This window comes from Lissotriton helveticus, chromosome 11, assembly GCF_964261635.1.
Source record: "Lissotriton helveticus chromosome 11, aLisHel1.1, whole genome shotgun sequence".
Taxonomy (NCBI): Eukaryota; Metazoa; Chordata; class Amphibia; order Caudata; family Salamandridae; genus Lissotriton; species Lissotriton helveticus.
This window is the reverse complement of record NC_136072.1, coordinates 557777492-557795127: the sequence shown is the minus strand read 5'-3', so window position 1 is coordinate 557795127 and position 17636 is coordinate 557777492. Positions and strand designations below refer to the sequence as shown.

The following is a 17636-nucleotide window of genomic DNA, read 5'->3' as shown; positions in this document are numbered from 1 at the left end:
CGGCCCTGGTACTAATAGGGAGTAACTATACCTTGTGCCCTAAGGCAACTATAACTCGCAAGGTCACCATGCACCTCACATTTTACTTCACTCATGACATCTTCTGTGACATTATTGATAATAGCAGTGCAACCTTTGCTGTCAGATTGTTGATGAGATAACAGTACATGGCGGGGTTGAGTTATAGTTACTTGAGATAACTCTAGCTATATCTGTTGAATTTCTATGGTTTTGAGTGTGGAAAATCTGAACCTAACTGTAACCTCCCTATAACCTTTGGTTTTTAATGAATATATATACCCAATCTACCTTTCCCTAAAGCTCTCCCATTTAGTAATAACTAATCCCTGTTTTCCAGCCACTCACTCCCATCCCTCCCACAGGTAGTACAAAATTATAGATGTATGTGTGGGGTAAAGATCTCATAGTAAAGATAAGAGAGGTGGAGGCAGAGGTCTTCAGACAAAGGTTTTGGGATAAGCATTTTTCAGTATGTTGCAGTTTGTGAATAAGTTCCTGATTGACTCTGTTAATCACATGTATGAAATGTACTTTTTCTTCCAGTTAACACTCCTCCAGGAACTAGCCATTGTACATTGTATGTATACTACCATCACTCAAAGGGAGGTGACAATGAGCAACATGTTGATGACTGCTGACACTCTGGATAGCATCTTGACGGACTCGGTAAGCAACAGGTTCTCACCGACAGATGGTGATCGTTCACTCAGTCTTGGAAAACCTCAGAACCTTCAGGGCAAAGCAGAATTACTTCTGATCATTCAGTCAGAACTTTGGTATTCCAGATAGTTCCATCATGGTCTGCAGCCGGTATGGAAACTAGCAGTGTTGCGATTGAATGGTTAACAGGGTTATACAGATGGCTCTCTCAGGGTATCTGAAAAAATTTGCACAGGATGATTAACTTGTCGCCACAATGGATGTGAGTAGAGAGCCTGGCAGAAGTAGTGCATGGGAGACTCAACGGGGCACAAGAAAAACCAAGATATTACTGTTATGAAAAAGTCTAATCAGTTACCCAAAGGAAATAGAAGGGAATTTGTTGGATTGGGGATATCATGGGAGCTACAAGAAAAATAGCAGCTCTTATAACGAGAACACTGTCTTAGTTTTACAGTGGGTGGGAATGTAGAAATCAACAGAACTATATATCAGAATATTACATATAGAATATCATTTGACAGAGGCAAGATGGCGGCCGCCAGCTCAGGCGTGTGAGCTGGTAGCTCCTGTCCTCCTACACCCGTGAGGAAGATGTACTGTGGATAGTGAGAGGACGAGAGGGTGAAAGTGGGTCTGAGCACTTACCGAGGTGTGCGAAGCTTAGTCCTGGTACTATTGGAATGTTCAGGTTTGCTGCGACAGCTATTTTTCATTATCTCAGCAAAATCCGATTTGGATACAATGTAGCCGCAAGGCGCCGAGTGTAGACGCCGAGCCGAGAAGCAGCAACTGTTGCAGGCAAAACTACTGGAGAGTCGAGAACAGGATATCGCAGAACACCGATAATGCCGCCTAAAGGAGCTAGAGGGAAAGCCCAGACCCTGGCTGATGGTGCTACCGCTGCTGCTACAGTGGCAGCCGTTGGAACTGTCTCCGGAATGGTAGGAAAAAACGCGGAGCCGCTGAGCGGTAAGAAAGCCTCTAATCTCAATGGTAAAACAAATAAGGGCGAGATCTGTGCCCGTGGTAACCCTACGGGCATGGTCAGTCCTGCGAAATGCACTATCCCGCAAATGTTCTCACAAGGCAAAGGTGGGAAGAGTGGGTAAACGGGGATCCAGGGTATTCCGAATCCCCAAACAGACAAACTCCTAGGAACATTGGGTGTTGAAGCTGTTGTTGGTCCCCCCGGTCATCATGAAGGAGAGTTCAGGTGCTCAGCAGATTTTTCTGTATGCCGTGGACAATTTAATATCTGGCAGCAATATGGATCTAGCTAACGGCGCTGGTAAAAAGGATGGGCACAATCCTGCAGGAGTGAACAACAGTGAGATGAACCCCTGGAACTGGGTTGCCAAGATACTGAACCAGTTGTACCACAGAAGCTTTGTAATGATAATAACATTGTGGTTAGAAGCGAAAATGTCTCGGTTGGCTTGGCTGGGGAAGGAGGCGGAGTTGGTGGATCTTGTGGATAAGTTCTTGTCATTATCAGATCATTCGGATATATCCAGTGAGGAGATGATGAGAAATGGGAAAACGCCTATGGCTCAACATTGGGATGAGCTGAGTGAGCAAAGTACTACACCCCCTGAGGATACGGGAAGGGATTCATCAGAGGGAAGCCCCCAGACAATGCGGAAGAAAGGGGCTTTTACAGAGGAGTCTTGCTACTTTGCCAATTCCTCTTTACCGGTGCAAAAGTAAAGGGTTAGAACCCCGGATAAATCTGACCCCTCTGTGGTGCGAAGAACACTAGAGCCATCAGAAGAGGTATCCTTGAGTCTTATATATCAAACAGTAATGACTCACAGGGAGGAAACGCGATTAGAAAGCCAAAGAACACAGAATGTCTCTCGTAAATTACAAAATTCAGTACGGCGCATCGCTAAGACTTGCTCAGAGTTTACTGCAAGAATTACCGAGGCAGAAGCCTGTATTTCGTATTTGGAGGATAAACTAGCTTCACAAAAGACGATGAATGAGACTTTACGTGCAGTGAAGGATGATATGCTATGGAAGCTTATTGATTTGGAGAACACAGCTCGGCGGAACAATCTGTGAGTCTATCAAATTCCTGAGGGGGTTGAAGGACAGGAGCCTCGTAAATGTATTATTGAATTGTTTACTGAGGCGTTTCCAGAATGAACTCAATGGGAATGGCAGACAGAGGATTCAGAGGGCTCACCGTTTTCCCTTTTCTGTCCGGGCCCGGCCAGGTCAGTCGGCAGAAGTGGCTAAACCAAGGGCCATACTGATTTCATTTAACAACTTTTTGGCACGAGAAGCAGTTTCTGATCTGGCCCGCCCTGACAGGAAAAGAGTTGGCAAGGGGGTTACATTTTTTGTCAGGCCAGATTACGGCCATCAAACGGTAGAGAAACGCTGGCAATTACCTCAGCTTATTCTACCATTTCAAACTAAGGGGGCCCAAGCTTTCTTACTACAACCAGCCAAACTTAAAATCATCCATAAAAGGAATACTAGGTTTTTCACCTCTGAAATTTTGGCGAAAGAGTTTCTGCAAACACTCAAAGAAGGATAAGGAGGGATTAGGCTTATAGAATTATTATCAAATTTGCAGCTTCCTTTTGTGCTCTTATGCTTAATTATTTGCATAACTCTTGTTTATGAAGTTGTATACCCCCCAGCTGTTGCAACAGGTTGTGTCATGGGGGAAGAGAATGAGTATGCGTACTGTTTGTGGCCTATTGATCTGTAGGTTAATGGTTTTTTTGTTCAATTGTTGGGGGACTTCAAGGGTGTGGGAGGCACTTTTGAGTGTAGGGAGCATGTCACCGCTAGGACTAACAGTCCTAATGCCTCGAGGTAGTGGGGCTGTGGGGGTGGGGTTGGGGGGGAGGGTGGTGGAGAGGGGAAGGAGGAGGGGGGGCGTAAAAGTAAAAGAAAAAGGAAGGAAAAAGGAAGATTCATAGCAGCAAAGAAAAGTACAGAGGGTTCAAAAGATTCGCGTATAAGCCTGTAGGTATGGCAACCTTGAATTTATGGCAAATGTAGGCCTTCGAATATGCACACTGAATGTGTGCGGGTTGAATAATCATAATAAAAGGCAGAGGGTCTCCAGAGAGCGTCGGGTGATTCAGCCCGATGTGGTGTATCTGCAAGAGACGCATATTCCATGGGCAAGACGTAAGGTTTTAGCAGAACTAGGCTACACAGTATTAGTAACCTCAAGGCAGTCAAGCATGACAAGAGGGGTGGCGATTTTAGCAAGACCTTTTATTCAAGCTACTGGGCATATTTTGGCAGATATGTTTGGACGTTGGGCCTTTGTGGAATGTAGGACAGGCGGGGTTATATTTACCCTCTATACAATATACGGCTCTAACCTTGATGAAGCCCCAATATTGGAATATTTGAATGGGGAGCTTACTACATGGCCCATTCTGTTATTCTTGTGTGGGGATCTTAATATAAATTTGACCTCTGAAGATTTTCGAAATTGGGGGAGAAACTATAAAGGTAGGAAACCCCGGGTCAGCAAGGCTCTATTTCAATAACTAACTGATCATGGGCTATTGGATGTGTGGAACAGTTTGCATAGGCAAGACCCAGGATATAAATTGTATTCACAGCCCCACAACAGGCTTGTACGTCTTAATTATTGTTTTGTACCTACATCAGTGTTTACTGGGCTAAAAATCTGTGTATACCCAAGGGTGATCTTGGACCATGCACTTGTGGTAGTTGAAATCCCGGCACTTGCTCGGTGTGTAGCCCCGAGAACGTTTACATTTGACAGGAAGCATTTGATGGATGAAAACTTTATTGGGCACATGAAGGTGTGGATAAAGGAATTTTTGCAAATTAATCGACACTCCGCGTCCTGAGGGACTGTATGGAATACATCCAAAGCTGGATTTAGAGGCGAAACACAGAGCCTTGGGTATTTAAAATGTAAATTAGCGAAACAGGCATTTCAGGTTTTATATGATGAACTTAAGATTGTCGAAGAGGAATTAGTTAACGGGTTAGCTGCAAGATATAACACCACACCACTTCAGAATAATCTAGCGAGATGTAAGGCCAAAATTAATCTTGAATGGAGCAAGGAGAGCGCCATAAAATATCAAACATATAGAAAAGAGTGTCATGAGTATGGCGAGGCCAAGGGCCGATGTTTAGCCTAGAAATTGCAAATATAAGAGGACGAACAAAGAACGGCTGGGGTTATTGTGTCTGATCGCTAGGAAATTCTTAAAGTGTTTCATGATTTTTATACAGAATTATATACAGAGAACGATACTGGGGGATTTTTTCTGACGGATATGGGACTTCCAGCCACTTTATGGGGCCAATTGGCTCAAAGGGACGTTGAACCTATTAGGTTGGGGGAATTAGAGCAGGCCATAAATTCTCTTGCAGTAGGGAAAGCTGCGGGACCAGACAGACCCCCCTTGGAAGTATTTAAGATCTTTTTTCAGGAGATAAAAAATGATATGCTTAAAGTTTATCAAACTTCACAAAAAGGGGAGATTCCACGAACCTGGTCCGAGGCCAATATATTTGTGTGTTGAAGAAAAAGGGGAAACCATCTGCATTACCGGGGTCTTATCGTCCAATCGCTCTTCTTAATGCCGACGGTAAAATCTATGCAAAAATCTTTGCCACACGGTTGGCAAAAATTATACCATCAACAGTATTGTTAAAACAACACAGCTTTATACCTGGGAGAGGGGCCGTAGACCATGTGCGTAGAGCAATTACTCTCCTCGATATCGCACAGGTAGAATCTCGAGAACTTGGCCTGATTTTACTCAATGCCGAAAAGGCGTTCAACCGGGTTTCGTGGCATTTCCTGTGATGGGGACTGCAACAAATGGGTTTCGGGCAGGGCTATATACGTGCTTTAAACGCCCTTTATCATCTCCCCTCAGTGAAAATTTGCTCAATGGGATATCACTCAGAGACCATCGCGATTTCTAGAGGCACACGACGAGGCTGTCCTTGTTCACCACTTTTATTTGCGCTGTATATTAACCCTTTTATTCTTATGCTAGATTTAAGTAGAAAGATTTTGCCTTGTATAGTACAACAAGAACAGTATTCTGTAATGGCTTATGCCAATGATATAGCGATTGTTACTCCTAATCCCTGTCTCGCTATACCTGAAATAGAAGCCCTGGCGCAGACTTTTGGGGCAGTTTCTGGGTATAAACTTAATACCGCTAAAACCCATATTTTATGTACAAGTCAAGCAATGGATGGGGATGCTAGGTGTGTTAAGGAAGCTACCTATCTGTGTATTGAGATCCGTACCTCTGTTAAAGAGATCGTTCAGGTTAATTGGGGCGATATTATTTGGGGAGTAAAACGCTCACTTGAAAGGTAGGAGAATCTCCATCTGTCATTAGTGGCAGAGCTAACGTTCTGAAAATGAATGTCTTACCGCGAGTTATGTATTTTTTTAGGGCTGTGCCCCTGGAGGTATCCTATAAACAAATTCAATATTAACATATTTACAATCTCTCTGTACTAAGTTTATGTGGGCCCCTTGGAAACCTCCTAGGGCTGCTCGATATATGACTCCTTCTCGAGAAAGAGGAGGATGGTCTATCCTTGACTTTGCTTTGTATTACTATTCCTGTATTTCTGTTAATGCACGTATTTTATGTACTGGAAAAGAGATTAGTAATCTGGCTAAAGCCCCCTCAATTTATCAGATGATTCTAGGGTCAAAGGTCAAGCATTGCCTATTCAAAAGAGTGGACAGCAGTTATTTTAAAAGAAGGCACTTCAAGGTATTAAATGCTGTGTTTAAAGTCTTGAAGACTGTACGGAAAAGCTTCAAGAATCCAGTACTTTCCATGTATACCCCCACTGATGCCACAGGAGTGCTGCCCCGATCTTCTGGGACCAGGTGGCCTTAGGCTTGAGAAGGAAGGGGATTACCTGACTTGGTGACTTATATTATGATGATGGGCGATTACACTTATATGCGGAGTTGGCAGATAAATTCCATCTACCCACAACTCAATTTTAAAATACTTACAAGTAAAGGACTTTCTGGGAAAACAACCTATTTGCATTATGAAGTTTAAAATTGTGGAATCTATTAGACAGCAAGGAAACATCGAGCTAATTTATAAAACACTGTTACAGGGCAGAACGGATGATCTGGAAAAATATAATATGAGATGGAGAACTTGGTTGGGGAACCCCGAAATCTAATTGGAAAAATCCATTGGTTTGGCTGGGAGGATCTTTCCTGCAGCCAGCCTTAAAAGTCAACATTATAAAATGTTATTCAATTTGTATCAAACCCCTCTTAAAATGATGAAGTGGGGGGGGTCAGCATGATGGGAAGTGTTGCCGCTGTGGAAAGCATAGTGCAGACATTGTGCACGTGTTTTTTGCATGTGCGGTATTGGACTCCCTGATAGAATCTATAGAGAGGTTTTTGTCAGAAATAACCGGGGACTGTGTTAACATTTCTCAGTCTATGATGTTGCTTGGTATTGGGGAAGATTTCCGCCAGGGGCAGCTACTATATGACCACCGTTATCCTATTTTTATGGCCACGGTGGTTGCTCAGTTGGCAATTGCCTCACTCTGAGATGTGGCGGGCCAAGTTTCTCAATGAGTACCACATGGAATACAGTTTATATGCTGTTAAAGGATAGGAAAAGGGAGATTAGGGTTAATGATTTGGGGGGTGGTGAGGGAGTATATGGCCGGGTAATTAAGTCTATTATGTATCATATAGTTTGTACCTCATGTACCTCATGTTAACTTGATGTTGAGGGCATTGGTTAGGATTGGGGCTTAAAATGGGCAATGATGGATGTCTTGATGTATGAGTTCAGTTATGTATTATTTATTTTGCTGCTATGGAATTCTAATAAAATTAAAAAATAGTCGATCATTTGACATAAATATCATGTCCTAAATGTGGTAATAACGTTTATGAACAATGTTTAGTAAAGAGTATTATTTCAGTCAATATTCTGACCATTCTACTCAGGTACAACACCTTCAATGGAATTTGACAAAGGATGACAGATTTAATAAAATAAGGGATGTTAGCAGGAAAATCAGTAGCGCTCAGACAGGCTGATGTACCGTATGAAAATCCAGTATGTATGGCCACATGTTGACCTTGCACTTGGGGCCGTTCATTGAAGGCAGAGCAGAAAAACTCTATGTACAGTACTGCATTGACACCAGCTGCAACTGTGTCATAACATTATGTCAGATGGACCTATATGATAGATTAGGCGCTAGTTCAGCTGTGTCTGCAGCAAGAAGTTATATTTGATTTCACAGAGTTTGAATTTCAGCCATAGTATTTCTATTTCAATTAAACTGCAAACACTTAACGTAACACTGTATCCATACAAAATATTTTTACAATGGCCTTAGTAAGTTTAAGTAAGTCAGTTTTATTTGTAAAGTGCATAGTTAATTAAAACCATTGCACAGATAAAAAAGTAATTAACTATAAAGTATGGCATGTTCCAAACAGTTTTGTTATGTACACACAGGTTTCTCATGTATTTCCATTAAGAATTCTTTAGGAAGGAGTAAAATGCAATGTGCTGATCATTTTAACTACCATCTCTGATACTATTGTGGGTGCAATATTCAATTATGCCCTTTTAAAAGTTTTAGTAAGGAGTTTCTCTGCTGTTAGCACTCAAAAGACAACAGTTAATTTTTTGTTATCTAGTGTTTGAATGTTATGTTTTTTATCATTCCAGGTCATTTAGTTTGGTGTAGTGGTACTTTAGAGTTGATAGTGATGAATTATTATATTGATATTAAGGAGTGCCCTGAGGAAGAAAGAAATAGTGTGCCTTAAATGGTCTGCCTGTAGAAAATGAGTGTACTGAACATCATTATGCAATGCACATTAGGGTAAGCATGACACTCTCATACTTTTGTAGGGATATCTGACACCACCAGCTCAACTATAACCTGCATCTACACTGTACTTCCATACCACACCTTCACTACCTAAATCGTACATGAAACCTACATCCCAATGTTTGATGTTCGACACTCCTGCATCACAAAATACATCAATTACAACTAGCTAGCATATACTTCCTTCCCCATCACATTCAGCCTAGAGTTCAATTAGCACTCTTTAAATCAGGAGTCTCAAACCTTTCCTGAGCTACTGTCTAATATCGGAATTTGATAAATGCACACAGAGGCCAAATAACTTAAACACTGCCCCTAGAGTACCCTTAAGTTCTTCATTCTAGATACAGGGAGCATAAAGTATTAATAGAACAGAAGCTGTAACGCAAAGGTTTACAATTGGGGTTCCTGAGGATCAGTGTTGTCCCTTTGCTCTTGAAACACCTAAAGAGAGAGAAAGAGAGACAAGCATAAGAGAGGAAGATAAATAAAACAAAAAGAAAGAATGACAACATAAAGAAAGAAATCAGGAAAGAAATCAGGAAAGAAAAACAGAAAGAAAGGAAGAAAGAAAGGAAGGAAGAAAGAAAGGAAGGAAGAAAGAAAGAAAGAAAGAACGAAAGAAAGAGAAATATAGGAAAAGAAATAACAAAATAAAGGAAAAAAACAACGAGGACAAAATACCCAGAGAAAAGAGTCAAATGCAGGAAATGAAGGAAGAAAGCAATTAAGAAGACATGAAAGACAAAGAAACAAACTAGGAAAGGAATGAATGAAAATACAGGAAGAAAGAATGCATGGTAAAAAAGAAGTAGGCGAAAGAATGAAGAGCACAACAGAGAAAGAATAAAGGAAGAAGGTGAGAGAAAGAAAAAGACAGCGAGAACACAATGGAAGGAAAGAAAGAAAAAAAATAACAGAAAAAAAGTAGAAGAAAAAAGAAGGGAGAAGATCAGGTCAGAGGTGGAATTAAGAAAAGATCCTTGTGGATGAATAAAGGAAAAAAAGAAAGAAACAGAACAATAAGTAATAACACCAAAAGGAGAAATACAGAAAAAGAATAACAGAGGAGGGGAGATGAAGGCAGAGAAAACAGATAAGACTGAAAAAAAGAAGGGAGAGAAGGAAACAATCAGAGAAAAAAGACATTGAGAAAGATGGAGATAGGACAAAAGAAAAGAAGGAGAGAAGGGAGAAAATTAAGTAAGAGTAGAAGAAAGAATAATAAACGAAGAAAAGAGAAAAACAGAAATTGGAGAAAAAAGAAAAAATGAAAGAAGAAAGGAAAGAATTACTGAGAGACACAAGATTGAAAAAGAGAAGAAAGAAATAGTAAGAAAGATACAAAGAACTGGAAAATGGAGGAAAAATTGAAAATAGAGGTTGAAATGAGAATAAAAGAAAGAAAAATATCAAGAAGAATATTAAGCCAATAAGAAAAAAAGAAAGAGAACTGAAAAAGAATGCACAACAAAGGGGGGAAGGAAAGAGATAGTGCAAACAAATAGGGGGGAAGCGGGAAAGAGGGAAAAATAAAGAAAGAGGACAGCAAGAAAGAGAGAATAAAATACATTGAGAAATGAAAGAGAGAGACATAAAAGCAAGGAAAACAGAAAGTCATGTAAAAAGAGGCTAGAAAGAAGTAGAAAAAGAAGAAATTATTTTCAGAAAAGGGTAGTCTGCATCCTCAAGCACTGTCAGTGTTTGAGTAAATCATAGGACCGGGAGCTGTGTTTTAAATAGCTGTGTTCTCAGGTGGGCACCTGTATATTCTCAAGCTTGTTGACAAGCAATTATCATATGCAAGCTACTCAATGGCAGTCTGCGAGCTGCTAGTAACATGTGATTGATTAGTTGGAGACCATTGCTTTTAATCCACCAATAGGAAACACGCCGCTGCCTACTCTTTAGGTCTCTCTTACTTCTGTACCTACATTCCTCCTCCTTCGGTGCCCTACATTAACACCTGCACCAGACATCCTATATTTTTAATTTTTTTTTTAAAACAAATTTTATTAGGTTTTCATGCAATGCACAAACAATTCACCGATACATGCAACTTCCTTACCTTAGTCTCGCAAAACACTTGACCAATAATTGTATCCCAATCCAGATTTTGCCTCGCCCCGCCGAGTCTGTGTTAGTCCATCCATTTGTTCCACATATAGAGTGAAGCCTTTCTAATAGCAAGAGTTATATCCCAGTGAACCCGAGACACAGTTCTTCAGGGCTAAATTGTGTTGCTCTTAGCATTCAGGTACTGTCAGCCTTTATGTTTCAGCACGGATAATAGGGAACAAAATCCCCCCCCCTTCAACTCAAACTCCCCGCCCTCTAACCCCCCGAAACCTACCACCCACCTCCCCTCAGACATGTCCCTTTCCCTAGCCGCGCATGTAATGCTCATAATGTGTTCTGCATACTCCACCCTAATCCTATGTCAGTAGCCCACATCTCTGCCGGAGGGACACTCCCACTTCCACGCTCGCTCCTCCCATTCTCTCAACTCACTACCTGTTGTTGCAGTCTCATATAATAAAGAGGGCACCCATAGCCGGCGAGGTCAGTCATCATCCTCAGTCGGATTCTTGAGCAAATCCACCAACGCCACCCAGGCTATCGCCGAGTCCCACAATTTGTCGTTGTCAGTCCTCCGAGGTAATTGGAGGCGGACCGTCCCCTCGCAATCCGCCCACTTAGTAAAGTCACGTAGCCAGTACGCAAAGCTAGGGGCCATGGCCGCCTTCCAATGGCTAGTGATTTCACGCTTGGCTAGAACTAACCCCAGGTCTAGGAACTTACTGGTGGTTTTGTTGCGGGAAGTGTGGGGAAACCAGTGCAACAGGCACACCCCTGGAGTATTCAGCAGGTCCCTCTCCATCACCTCCGTCAGTTTGGCCAGTACCTCTCCCCAGAATCCCCGAAGCAGCGGCCAATCCCAGAACATGTGTATGAATACCACACCCTCCAGTCTGCATCGTGGGCAGGTAGCGTGGGAGCCAAAAAACTCATTAATTTTGTGAGGCGTAAGATACGCCCGATGAAACACATAAAATTGAATACGTTTGAATCTCGCGTTTCGGGAACATTTCCAGACCCGTTCCATTAACAATTCCCAAGGTTTCTCCTCTATAGGCGTTCCCAGGTCAGTTTCCCACTTAATGCGCAGTCCCTACAGAGGTGTCCTCAAGCCCTGCGTCAACCTCCGATACAAGCACGTCACCGCCTTGATCCAACCTACAGAGGTGACCACATACTGGCAGGGAAGGAAGACCCGTGGTTCCTCTAACCCTTTTTTCCAGTGCTTGTGCACAGCAGCTGTTATGCTCGCGTGCAAGAGAAAGTCTTGAGCAGGAAGTTCGTGCCTCTGCATGAGGTCTTGAAATGGTAAAAGTGCACCATCTTCATACAGATCTCCAATGGAGGAGATCCCCGATTCCTCCAAGTCATGTAGCCGCTCTCAATCTCCTCCATGGGGGAGCTCCTCACAGAACCACACCGGGATCTCAGGGGCATATGCCAGGCTCCCTTTATTGCGTCGTATATCCCTATACCAACATTGCCTCAGGACCCATAGATCCCTGGATACCTCACATTCCCGCATCTGGAGCTGTAGCAAAATCCGACTTAAGTGACGAAGCTCTAGGTCCCTTCTTCTCTGGTTTGTCTCCATTCCCAGCTTACCTGCCAGCCGTTGTGTGAACCATTGGAACTGGGCCGCATTGTAGTAAGCCTCAAAATCCGGCACTGCAAAGCCTCCCTCCCGACGCGGGCGCATCATGGTCGGCAGAGCCACTCTTCTTTGTCCCGTTCCCCACAGGAAGCTCGAAACCATGGAGTTGAATTAGGCAAAGCACTTTCCAGGTATCCAAATCAGCAGGGTAACAAAGTAATAAAGTAAACGGGGGAGGGTTATCATTTTTAATAATGCCACAGGCCCGCAACCGACAAAGGCAGGGAGGCCCAGAAGTCAAGGTTACTCCTGGTGGAGCACAGAGCCCTCCATATATTACCCTCAAATAAATCAACTGCCTCGTGGTAAATTCTAACCACCAGATCAGACATCCTATAATTTATACCTACATACTGACCAACAACTCTCACCACCACTGTCACTCTCAATACCCGCCAAATCATAAGTCTCACAAACTTTACTCTATACAGCTTATCTCAAACATAAACACAACATCCCACACCGATTCCCATAAAAAATGCAACAATAAAACTGTTCTGCTTTATCTCTGATTGTATTGCAAAATAATGGTATACTTGGTTGTGATTTGTGTAACTATTAAATACATTTTTTGCATATTGTGTTCAAAGGTATTGAATTATGAATACATCTAACACACCTTATACATTAGAAAAACATTAAACTGGTCAAACGGAAAAAGTCATAAAATCTCAAATGTTATCCACTCTATTTTTTCTGCACATTGACAGTAAAAGAAAGAGAGGTTTATTTCACAACTAACGGCAAAAGAAAGCTGTAAATACATAGATCACTTAAAATGTAAATGAGCATTCATCAAAGTTAATTTTTCTTTGTAACAATATGATGCTCAATATATATCTAGGAGAGAAACCGATGGATTTCAACGCAGGTCTATGATTGTTTCACCTCTTTATATATTTTGCAGAGCCTTTAATAAGACTATAACAAACATTAGGCCCCTGATTTAGAGGTTGGCGTACAGGTTATACCGTTGCAAATATGACAGAGTACCCTGCCCTCCAAGCTTTTGTCCACCTGCCTTATTTACAGGTGGGCAGACTACAACTTTTCAATCAGTGGATTTCTTGATGGCTCAGTCGACCAAAGCCTAGAATGATTTTCTTTTGCCCATCACTGCAAAAAAACTTGCCTGTGAGGGACAGGAAAAAACAATAATGATCTCCACACCTTGGGAGAAAACTCCCAGAGTGTGGAGGTCATGAATCTTTTGTTTTTCAGAAACTGACGCTTCATGGGTTTCTGAAAAAAAAGTTAAATAGTTGGTCAACGTCTGTCAAACCGAGGATGGCCATTCACCAAACCTTTTGTACCTTGATGGAAACCGCTGTGACAGTGGTTCCTTTCAAAGTACAGAGCTGATCACTGGGCAAGAGGTCAGCTTGAAACATAACAACTCAAATACCATTGGGGTGGCGGACGCAATGTCCTCTGACACCCTGGAGGACACTGCTTTGCCTGTCAAATACAAAATCAGGCCCCAAATTCCATATTTTCACTCCTAAAGAACTTCTGAAATATCTTAACAAAGGTAGCAATATTGTAACACCGAGATTCGGATTCTTCTTTACATTCCACGGGTAGGCAAGGGCTGAGAACACAAAATAGAGTCAATCTGTGTATAACAAACTAATAGATTCAAAGGTAAAGCTCTCTCATAGATCTTGATTTGTATTTTGTAGAATGAATTGCCTATTTTAGAACCTGATTTGCACACAGAAATGTGTGTGCATGTCTGTACTGGTTTGTGTGTGTAGTTGTTTATGTGTGTGAGAAACTGAGAGAAGAGAGAGTAAGAAAGGGGATGAGAGTTCGGGGCTGCACTCATTTAAAATCATGGACTATATTGGCAAAAACCACAGGAGGTAGGTGGTGTTTGTTTTGCAGCAGATTCTGCCAAGGCATGTGCTGGACCTTTTGTAACAAGCATTGTACTTGCACCCATTTCACCCCCACACTGTGTCAAGATGCATTACACCATTTGCTAGGAGGCTAGGGCCCATACAAATGAGGGAACACTTTTGTCCAGGTGTTTCTGTCAAATTACTAAGCACTGGCAAAGGCAAACTGGATCGCAGAAGATATCTAACTCTAAGGGAAGCGGTGCCAAGGTAGCACACCTACCGAGGCACACTTTGGGAGGTGCTACGGAGAGTCTCAGAAACCCAGTCATCCCCATGAAGATGAAGGTAAGTAATATACCCACCTCCATATGTGTCCCGATATGCTGGCAGTACAAAACAGAACAGCAGCTTGGAAGTGCCACACATCTTTCACTGTTGCACCCTCTCTGGCCTCTGAGACTTCAGGACTTCACTAGCAAGATCATGTTTTTATCAAGATATACAAGGAGATGAAACAACTGTAGACCTATTTCATAATACACCACATTGTTATTAGCATGTAGTTCATGTATTATACCATTACAGTACTGTTGATTTATTGACATTGTGCTTTATCATGTATTTCCATGTATTTTTATCTAAGACAGTCCATCCTAATTAGAGTGTTTAAAATACATTTGTGTTAGTCTTAAAATAGGTAAAATATTTGTAAAAATAATCATTCAGTGTTTTTAAAGTCAGTTTACCTTTTGTTCCGCTCAAAAAGAAATTGCAGTCTCTAAGGCCAGTATTGTGTTGAAAAGAGGTTAAATATTTCATAAACTCATTTCCCTAGTACAGATATTTTATAAGTAGAAAACACTAAGGTAATCCAGGTCTAGAGAATAGCCAAATAGAATTAATTATTTCTGATGATATATGCCCCATGCCAATATAGAAAGCGACTAGGTCGAATAGCTCGCACCTCTCAGCCTGTACCAAGCAATACATTTGGTGCACATCCTAAATGGTATCAGTCACTTTTGGATACCTCTGCAGAGCAGAAAGACATTCATTTATAAAAAAGAAAAGTCTTTTTGATGTGAAATTAAGAAAAGACAAGAATTTCTGATATTTTGATGGACTTATTTATTCATTCATTGGGGGTACCAATATATTTATAATTTTATTATGACCCATTTTTATCCTGTAAACTTTCGTGATGCTAGGGGTCAAGAAATCTCAGGCTACAGCCTTATTTTCAATCTGTTTTGGAAACTGCTGGTTCTACTTGGTCTATTTCAAGGAGTGATTACATTGTTGTTATTTGCTCCGCTTCCATCTTATTGTTAATTGAGTCTTAGGGCCTGATTAGGAGTTTGGAGGACCGGTTTACTCCATAACAAACGTGAGGGATATCCCGACCTCCGTATTACAATTCCATTGTATCCTATGGATGGAACATGTAATATGTCGGACGGGATATCCGTCACGTTTGTGACGGCGTATCCCATCCGCCAAACTCATAATTAAGCCGTTATTGATTTGTTCAGGCATCTCCTGTTTCACAATATTCCCTCTATACCTGATCCATGGTACTTAATACTTGTTTTGGATTTGTTTTTCTCCTCTTGTTCGTCACAAATGTTTCAAATTACCAATATTTCCTATTTCTGCATATTTAGGAGAATGCGCCTGAACTTGAAAGGATGGCTTTAATGTGTCAAATTACTCTTACCAAGTGGATACCACAGTCAATATCTTCTAAGATTGTAAATCTGTTTACGGTGCCTTCTATTCCAGAGGAGATTGTGTTTTGGGCCATTCATCAAATGACAATTCAATACGGTAATTTGAAAAAATGCTATGTTGTTGTCAAACACTGTGCATAGTTAAAACAATTAATTTTTTAAGGAAGTGACAATTAATTGGAAGGAAATACAACAGCACCACTATGTGTTGCAACCCCATGTCATAATGTCAAATTCAAATAAGCTCTGAAACGATTACTTTCTGTACAGTGCTAATTAAAGAAACAAGCAACTCCGTGCTTATGCCATCAGAAGGCTTCAAAATATGGAACTCCAGCAAGAGGCCTTAGAAGTGAATGGTTGCATCTTAAATACAGGTCCACTGACAGCCACTTTTGAAAGATGCAAATGTATTGCTGCTATTTTGGTTATTAAGTTCAAATGATACATATTGTTTTAGATTTGTTGAAATTTAGTAATTTCACATTGTAGATTCACATTTTAGCACCACATACCAGCACCAGGTGTCCCTTACAGGTTTTGTTTCATTATGTCTCTTGAGGAAAAACTGTTAAAAACTGAAACAGCTCTATACCAACCAGCTACTTAACTATAAGCCTTTATTTGTACACGGATTTAAAATTTCTGTAAATGCAGCAACTCTGCTATAATGCCGAACTCCTTCATCACGTCAGAAAATGGTGCGAGTGAATCCTGGGAAAAGACTATGTGAAACGTTCTTTAATGCTTATTGCATTACGTTTTATGTTCTGCTGGGTGGAAAATATACAAATCCATGCATCAAGATTTTTTTACAATATGTTTCATGACCAACACCACCTTTGCAGCACACTCATCATCTTAAGTTGGTATTAGTCTTTAGTTTAATTAATATTGTTTATCCTATTTTCTCTTACAGGACCGGAAATGGAACCATATTTAGATCTGATTCTCAGAACGTTCTTTCCTGTAATGAAGACTGCTTCTACAATCAACCAGAAATATTGGTTTAGCCTTGGTGTGCACCTGCGCTGGTGGAGCGGTCGGGTTCGGTTTGATGGTTGGGAGAGTCGGGGAGAGGACACCTTTATTAAGTTCACTTTTGTAACATTTCCTGAGAGCACCCTTCATGCAAAGACATGCCATTTTTTATGTCTGATTGGTGCAGAGAATAACAGTCCCCATTCATCCCATTGTTTTCAACAACTGATTACTTATCTGCATTGAACTTTCATTTGTGGCACAAATCAGAACTCAACTGCAACATTGGTCTGCATAATGTGTAACTCCACTACTTTCTAGTACATTTGCCAATTGAACTGGCATGCTGAGCTGCTGTGTCAAGTTTGCCATGTAATGACTGGAACACATCTCTAGTCTGTATAGTGCACCTCCGGGAAACACCCCATTCTTTTCAGTAATAAAAAACTAAGGGCTTGATTTAGAGTTTGGTGGACAAGTTGTATCCTATTGTATGTGTAATAAGAGGGACGGGCTATCCCATCACGTTTGTGATGGGATACCCATCTACCACAGCCTGAATCAGGCCTTATGTTGTGAACTTACCTCCCATGGAAGTGGAGCATTAAAACCTGTAGAAATTGTACATCATTTCCCAGAGGTAATTTTTCACTTCAATGGCACAGACATCTTGTTGCAACCTAGAGCTCGCACAATTGCAAACTAGTCACCGTGTTAAGTAAAGATTTAGGTTGGTGCAAATCATGGAGTAAATATATTTTTACCATTTTTGCCTCT

At 41.2% G+C, this 17636-nt stretch overlaps 1 protein-coding gene across 1 annotated transcript in view; it reads left to right on the top strand.

The window, feature by feature from the left end:
- Positions 1 to 17301, top strand: part of LOC144790844 (uncharacterized) — a 30252-nt gene extending 12951 nt beyond the window's left edge. The window contains exons 3-5 of the mRNA XM_078665511.1: positions 565 to 687; positions 15813 to 15975; positions 16798 to 17301. Of these exons, the coding sequence (XP_078521637.1) occupies positions 565 to 687; positions 15813 to 15975; positions 16798 to 17105 (594 nt within the window). The 3' untranslated portion in view covers positions 17106 to 17301. The remainder of the gene's footprint in view (positions 1 to 564; positions 688 to 15812; positions 15976 to 16797) is intronic.
- The last annotated feature ends 335 nt before the right edge of the window (positions 17302 to 17636 follow it).